The sequence below is a fragment of the Trypanosoma grayi genome (assembly GCF_000691245.1).
Source record: "Trypanosoma grayi strain ANR4 Tgr_2703_V1, whole genome shotgun sequence".
NCBI lineage: Eukaryota > Euglenozoa > Kinetoplastea > Trypanosomatida > Trypanosomatidae > Trypanosoma > Trypanosoma grayi.
The window spans coordinates 1-375 of record NW_008828321.1 but is presented as its reverse complement, the minus strand read 5'-3'; the positions used below and the strand labels follow the sequence as shown (position 1 = coordinate 375).

The following is a 375-nucleotide window of genomic DNA, read 5'->3' as shown; positions in this document are numbered from 1 at the left end:
CTCTCTCTCTCTCTCTCTCTCTCTCTTGGCTCACGATGCAGATCATCCAGACGGTGCATTCCCACTGCGCTCTTTTTGATGTTTTTGTTGTTGTGGCTGTGGCTGTGGCTGTGGCTGCTGCTGCTGCCTCTGTTGACTGTTGCGGGTGGCGGGCGTGATGGAGGTGCCGACGACGCCCGAGCGCCAGTCCCTCATGGACGTCTGCAGCTGGGCGTTGAGCCGCTGCGCCGCCAGTGTGGCGGGCGACGCAAACAAATCGACGCGCGCCAACATGCGCCGCACAAACGCCGAGCCGACGTGGTGCGACGCCTCAGTGCTGCCGCTGCCCTGCCCCGCGGAGGCGGGGAGGAAGAGGACCGTGTCGCCACTCTCCGG

General features: G+C 64.8%; 1 protein-coding gene across 1 annotated transcript; it reads right to left on the bottom strand.

The window, feature by feature from the left end:
• Nucleotides 1-42: 42 nt before the first annotated feature.
• Nucleotides 43-375, bottom strand: DQ04_27031000 (hypothetical protein; the record flags this gene model as incomplete). Its single annotated transcript, XM_009318358.1, has 1 exon — nt 43-375. A coding segment is annotated over one exon (333 nt), but the record flags the coding sequence as incomplete, so codon positions are not given.